The sequence below is a fragment of the Coregonus clupeaformis genome, chromosome 1 (assembly GCF_020615455.1).
Source record: "Coregonus clupeaformis isolate EN_2021a chromosome 1, ASM2061545v1, whole genome shotgun sequence".
NCBI classification, from domain to species: Eukaryota; Metazoa; Chordata; class Actinopteri; order Salmoniformes; family Salmonidae; genus Coregonus; species Coregonus clupeaformis.
The window spans coordinates 6,775,267-6,782,398 of NC_059192.1; the positions used below are offsets into that span (position 1 = coordinate 6,775,267).

Below are 7,132 nucleotides of genomic sequence, written 5' to 3' on the forward strand. Positions count from 1 at the left end.
ATTGAGCGGACATATAGCCTTTGCTACACTACAGCGTTTACTCTGAAACATGGGAACATTGACTTTAAAACACATAACAATTTTGATGAAAAATGTACTTTACTGCTATTAGCCCATACAAACGCATTGAATAACAGATTCACTATATGGAACAACAGATAGTCCCCCCAAAAAATCAAAAGGAAGTGTCTGAAGTGTCTGTTGTATATCTGAGAGATATAAGAAAGATCAGGAAACATTAAATTGTTTTATTACATGTATTTAACCCCTTATTTTTGGCACTAAACAGTCCTGTGAGAGCTGTGGGCGTCGTAAAGTCTCACCTTTCCACAGAGGGGAAGCCCAAACTGTTCGGACGCTACAGACAGAAGTTGGCAGATCGGCTGTACCAACTTCAGACGAGTCCCAAGACTCTTGTGGGGGTCGTAGAGGAAAACGGAGAACACCATCGTGTTCGTGAGAGTCTCATCTTTCCATAAGAGGGCATAGTAATAGTTTCCATAGTAACAGTTTCCATAGTAATAGTTTGTAGCCGTTCAGATGCTCAGACGCTACAGACGTTATTTCGTGAGAAGACTGATTTTCGGGATGCCTCCTGGTCTGACAAACACCGCTCTAACTCTGCCACCTTTCACCGCAGCTAGGGCACATCTCTAACTTAAATTGACAGATTTTTATGGGGATTTATTGTTATTATACTAACTCTATGTAAAAAATAAATAAATAAAAAACTACAATAACCCTTGGCCTATATGCACACCAGTGTGTGATAATCTGATTGTTCTGTCTGCACCATGTAACAAGTGCCTAAAAGGATATTATTTGTGTCTGTTGAAATCAAAAAGTTTGTTTTACTCTAATCATCGGTTTCACCCTATGAGAGATTTTATCCTTGTCTTGTTCATGTCTGCAATCTTTGTAGGACTTACATGTCCACCAGTATGTGCAGTTTCTGTCATATTTGCATCACAAATGTCTTGTGAATAAAGACTCATTAAGCATGTAGCCTATGAGGAGTGGAGTTTCAAATAGGCTTGGTGTAGAGTAGGCTTTCACCTGGCAAATTGAATTTTGACTATTGTCCATAGATAAAAAAACGGAGGGTTGCCTGACTTGTGTTGGAAAACTGAAATATTAACACCATCTAGTGGCCAGAAATATGAAGTACTATAAAGAGAACAAATGGGCTGTCAGAGGTTTGCTCTTTATATTTGGAACAAGTAGGATATGTTGTCTTTGGTGTTTAATTACTCTCATAACCAGCAGCTCCTGAACAAACTCACATAACTAAAGAAAGAAGCTATTCCAAAGTGTCACATCACCAATAGAATGCAACAGATCACTTTTTCAATAAGATTTTTTGACAGTACTCTTAACATTTCTCTTTATTGCTTTCGTTGTTTCAAAAAGAAGCCCCAAACTTTTCATGATCTATTTGAGGGGTTGAAGGAAGGGTCTGTATTACTGTCACTCTTTTACCAAGAATCTTACACCGATAATAATTCAATTTCAATATAAGTAAAACAACAGCACTAACTTATCTTTATTTTCTCATGCCAGCTTCTAGGACACAATATACCACCATATCACTATACCAGGACACAACATATCGTCATCATTCATGTAATATCACTATACCAGGACACAAGATACCACCATCATTCATGGAAATCCCCATACGCGGAAACTCATTATTTTGGGTACAGTCGGTCAAAATATAAGATGAACCTGAGTTGACTGAGGTTGGTAAGCTTTGTCGAGGAATGTGCGTAGTGTTGTTATTTTTCACCAGGGCAGTTCTGAACCGTCCCAGTTGTAGGCCTTCCCTGTTTTGTCAATATTCAGGCTATCTATAATGCTCATGAGGCAGTGCACGGAGTGGCCTGTGCTGAAGAGCTTGTCCTTGGGCACGTTCTTGTGATAGGGGCGGGACAAATCGGTATTCACTGTGCCGGGATGCATGGACACGCACACCACTCTGGGCCTGCTCCTCCCCAGCTCGATGGACAGGTTACGTGTGGCCATGTTAAGTGCTGCTTTGGACATTCTGTAGCTGTACCACCCGCCAAGACCTAGATGGACAGACACAGACAGACACAGACTTATTCTGAAGTTGTTCAACTTACAAGTTGAATGGCCACATGCAGGCTACATAATGCACCCCCCCTACAATGACCTTTGCTTTTAAACGATACGTATAGACTGCTTGATGTGTGAATGTGTAACCACAAACTTAAGTTGATAAAACTGTCAAATCATATTAGCCTACATCAATGTGCTCTATTAGATATAGAAGAAGCCATTAGACACTTCATCATTCTTTTTTTTGTTGCTCTTATCCAGAGCGACTTACAATTAGTGAGTGAATACATTTTTCATACTGGCTCCCCGTGGGAAACGAACCCACAACCCTTGCGTTGCAAGCGCCATGCTCTACCAACTGAGCTACAGGAGGGCCATTCATAAGGATTTCTTTAATATTTTAACAATTCGATCAATTAAGATGATTCTATGATTGATGGGATTGACTTCCGAAATTATACATATGATGCATACCGTTATCACCGATGGATCCGACTTTTGCGGTGATGTTGACAATGATCCCACTATGCTGTTTGGCTTTCTCTGGCGGCTGCTGGCCAAATGCACCACTTCCCTTCTGCAATAGTGGAGCGAAGTACTTGGCCATCACCAATGGTCCCACAGTGTTTGTTGTCAATGTTGAGATTATTCCCTAAAAACACAACAATGAATGAGTCTGCAATTTGAAAAACCACTTGTTAAAGGTATACAGCTGAGGGATGGGGCTGGGAAAATGTAACACCTCTCAAATCCATAGACAGTGTTCTCAATATAAGGACTGACAGTCCATGACATCCACATGATAGTTTTAACCATGTTGTGAAGAATGTTGAATGACGTTGTTACAATCAATAAGTAAATATATTATGGCTTCTGATGGCTATTAAAGTTGTACAATGTTCTTCAAGAAAATAACTGTAATTGATTTGAAATTCCAAAAATGTATTTGCCAATTTAGCCCAGCTTTGTACCTATCACAGATTAGCTTGAACTGTTCAACAATCCGTTTGTTTCACTTTTGACCAGCTCCATCACTGACAGTTGTATGACTTGACTCGATGTATCTAGTTTACCTGTGCAGAAACATCCCTCAGGCTGGTCTCGCCTTTGCCAGAGGGATGAAGCATCGCTGAGGAGTTGATGATCAGGTCAACTTTGCCGAATGCCTTTTTAACATGTTCAGCCGCGTCTTGGATGTCATCTTCTCTGCTTACGTCCAGTTTCAGAACTGTCACTTTTCCCGGGTGTTGCGCAACTAAGCTCATCAACTCCGCAGCAGTGTCCGGATTTCTGCATGTCGCGATCACTGCTCCTGGGGCTTTGTTTATTAAGATATTTCTGCAAAATTCGAGTCCAAGTCCCCTACTCGCACCCTGTACCAGTGCTACGGCAGCCATGACACACGTGAATGTGATGAAACCACAGCAACGCCCTCTGTGGGTCGTAGAGAAGGAAACTTACACAACCCAACGTGCTTTTGTTTTGTAACGAACACTCGTCAGTCTAGCTAGCCTTTCTGTTAGCGCTGTCATGTCAACTCTCTGCCATTCATTGGTATACCAAACATCTCACTGGTGAATTAATGAGATCTAGGCCTTTTGTGATCTTAACATTCTATACCCTTGTAATATCATGAAACTGTATTCCATATAGACAATGTTAACACAACCATTCAAGGAAAAATCCACCCAAAACCACTCATTCCTTTAATTTACAGTGTTCAATAACACTGATATGTGAGAACAATATTTTTTGTGAAAAAATATTTCATTTTGGAGTTATAATAAGGTTGGTAGCAACATGGAAAATCGTTATGGAAATCTCTTACAGCTCAAGTCAACTACAACATCCACAATACAATGCTCTCTCTATGGGCTGGCTAGTTAGCTAGCTAGCAAACGTAGCTCCACACAATAATACCAGAGACAATATCAGCATGTAACGTAGCTCGTTAGATGTAAAATGGCCTAAACAAACTGCACTATCAATTTAGGAGTCTACAATATCTCCATGTTCAACCTGCAGGTCGATGTGCCTCACAGTGGAGTCTGACATTCGCAACGGCAGATATACTTTTGTGGAGATGGGAAACGTTGTCCATTCCACGTCAATGGGCCGCCGGGTGCATTCAGGGCGATTATGGGACAAGGAGTACTGTCCTTCAAGGAGTGAACGGGAGTCTATTGGGCACTAGCTCAAAAACCCAACATAAGCACGAATTTCGTCAACAAGAAGTACAACATTACGAATATTTCCCGAAATAATTAACTTGTTATATGTAGTACCGTATAGCTTTGTAATCGTGACATTACGTACTTCCGAGGAGAATAGGTACGTTTATCGACATATACACAGACTTTGAGAAGGGATTGGGTGACAATTAGTTTAGCAACCGCGTGACGCAGCATGACAACGCGAACGCGATTGGTCAACAGTCTGCTGGGTGGGACGTTTCATTATTCATTGGATTCCTATCTCCTTTCTATAATCTCTCTGGCATCTGGACTAAAGAGGCAGCTAATACATTTACATTTTAGCAGACGATCTTATCCAGAGTGCATACATTTTCATACTGGCCCCCCATGGGAAACGAACCCACAACCCTGGCGTTGCAAGCGCCATGCTCTACCAACTGAGCTCTGCCAACTGAGCTCCAGGGGACTACAATAGACCCCTTTCTGTGTTTGGCAGAACAAGGGGGAGGTCTTATAGAACACCAGCAAAAAAAAAGTATCAATTTACATGATTTTTATGAGTGCATTTCACACTACTTTTGGATTATAATTGGATTTTAAGGCTTGTATGAATGTCCTGCTTAATATAATGTTTGTGTCATCATCGCAAATCAACTGCATTATACTTTTAACCTCTTAAATGTAATGGCAAAATGTAGACATACCCAAAAGTAAATGCTATGCATGTGTAATTACATGATTCTGATTTAATATAATGTTTGTGTCATCATCGCAAATCAACTGCATTACACTGTTTTTTTTACACTTCAACATCAACCAGTAAAATGGCTCTTTGGCTAGCTTTTGCTACAGCCTATATCAATGAGCGTTAGCATTCTAGCTAACAACTGCTGCATCCAAAATAGTTATTTTGCAAAGATCACAACCAAATATAATCTTAGCAACTGTTCAATCAAGAATAAAAACATAATTGTAAGCGTATGAGAACCCAAAACGGTTATTTTGTTTAGAAGTAATAAAAACGTCAATCTAGGCTATGTTGAATGGGCGCAGATGGCGGTGGCTTAAATACTGCCGCCAAGAGTAGCGCGCATCTGTGCGTGACGTCGTCTACTGGGAAGGGGTCGAAAGGAAAAATGTGTTAGACCCTCGGTTAAATTACACATTTCTCGAGGTAGGAAAATGATCAATGGCTCATTCGATTGAAGACATCCTCCCGAGTTATGACATGTATGATAGACGTTTTCGCGATCTTAAAAGTCAAATTCCTATTAACTTCCGGTGTAGTGAGAGCGACTTTGTCACGGTGCTATGTAATACCGACCGGATATCTGCCTGCTTGAACGCCAATAACTCAGAAACACATGAAAACATGAAATGACCCAGGGAATCGATATAACATCACTCAGATATGCACAAAAACATTATAATATTCAAAATGAGTGAACCTTTCCTTTAACCGACAGTTCTTTAGCCTAATTAAAAGCAAATTATACATTTTTAAATGTAAAACACGTTATAATATTTTACAGTATAGTATTCAAATTTCTCTCATGAGAATAACATTAAATGTATATACAATTATTGTGTGGGGAGTTTTTCAATTTAAAACGTATAATGTGTCAACAGCTTTTTTGTGTAGCCTACTGTTCAAACTTGCTACCATATCAAGGTCCTATGTAACACTTTTAACAATGTGAAAGGGTCCTATGTAACAATTGCTATAGCATCACTTGCCATCTTATTTGGGAAGATGCTCTGCTCTGCAGCCCCAGCCAACACAGGAGTGATTACAGTGTATTCAAATTGAAGATGATGGTTCGTTTGAATAATCATCAGTGTCTTCAAAATACTTTAAGCTAAAGACTTTAAAGTTGATCACAGCTTTGCCATGAGGACAAATACTGATACCCAATAAGGCCACACGGTGGTGCTATGTGATATACTGTCCTCAACATTAACGATTCTGCTCAGTGGTTCATAGTCACTTTTTTGCCTATATCTGGTGAAACCCCTACATGTATTGTTTTGTGCTTCTCAAGGAGGAGAGGATAATTGAAAAGTGACTCCAAAAATCCTCTACATATAATCTTGGGTATTGTAAGAAATCGGCCGATTTGACTTTAGTCTTATGAATAATGCAGGAAGGTCAGATAAACACACTTCAATACATGATGGCCCCATGACATACTTTGCTGTGATCAGGTGTCGATCAGTACTATATTTGCACATTTGCACGAATATTCTTTATTTTGCTGTTCCAGTACCCAACCTCACAGGCTGGGAGCAGCGCGCCTGGACCACTTAATGGTCAAGTGCCTTGCTCATATTTGGCGGGAAGCCTCGACCAGCGACTGTCAAGCCAGCACCTTAACCATTACGCCATGAGGTCCGAACCTCTTGACGAGGTTGCTAGGTGTTGGCTTAAACTCGCTACATTGAATTGAAATTGTAACTTCTAATTACTAGCACAAAGATGTAAATGGTCATGTCCATTCTATTATCTATATTTCTATGATTTCAATAGATTTCCTATGGAGAATTGACATTAGGATTTAAAACAACATATTTTCCCATTCAAGTCAAAATTCTCTGATGTGTGTGTCACAAGCCGGGCTAGAACTCCGGTCTCAAATGTGTAGAGCTGGGGGTACTACCCCTTAGCCACAGAGGAGATGTTGTAGGACCCAAATGAAACACCCCAGGCAATACTCCAGGTAAGTAGATTTAATGTTCCAAAACAGGAGGCAAAACAAAACAACTCCCCGAGGGGAGAAAAACAAACTAAAGATAACTTTGAATAACTTACTAGGACTGATACGGTGGGACAAAGCAGGAGACACATAGACAGGACG

At 40.2% G+C, this 7,132-nt stretch overlaps 1 protein-coding gene across 1 annotated transcript; it reads right to left on the reverse strand.

Moving 5' to 3' along the window:
* Positions 1-1,367: 1,367 nt before the first annotated feature.
* On the reverse strand, positions 1,368-3,513 carry zgc:65997 (uncharacterized protein LOC794398 homolog). The gene is made up of 3 exons (XM_041897252.2): positions 3,156-3,513; positions 2,557-2,734; positions 1,368-2,072 (listed from the first exon to the last, which is right to left on the reverse strand). The coding sequence occupies exons 1-3, from the start codon at positions 3,477-3,479 to the stop codon at positions 1,786-1,788; spliced, it is 789 nt and encodes a 262-aa protein (XP_041753186.1). The 5' UTR covers positions 3,480-3,513; the 3' UTR covers positions 1,368-1,785.
* Positions 3,514-7,132: the final 3,619 nt, after the last annotated feature.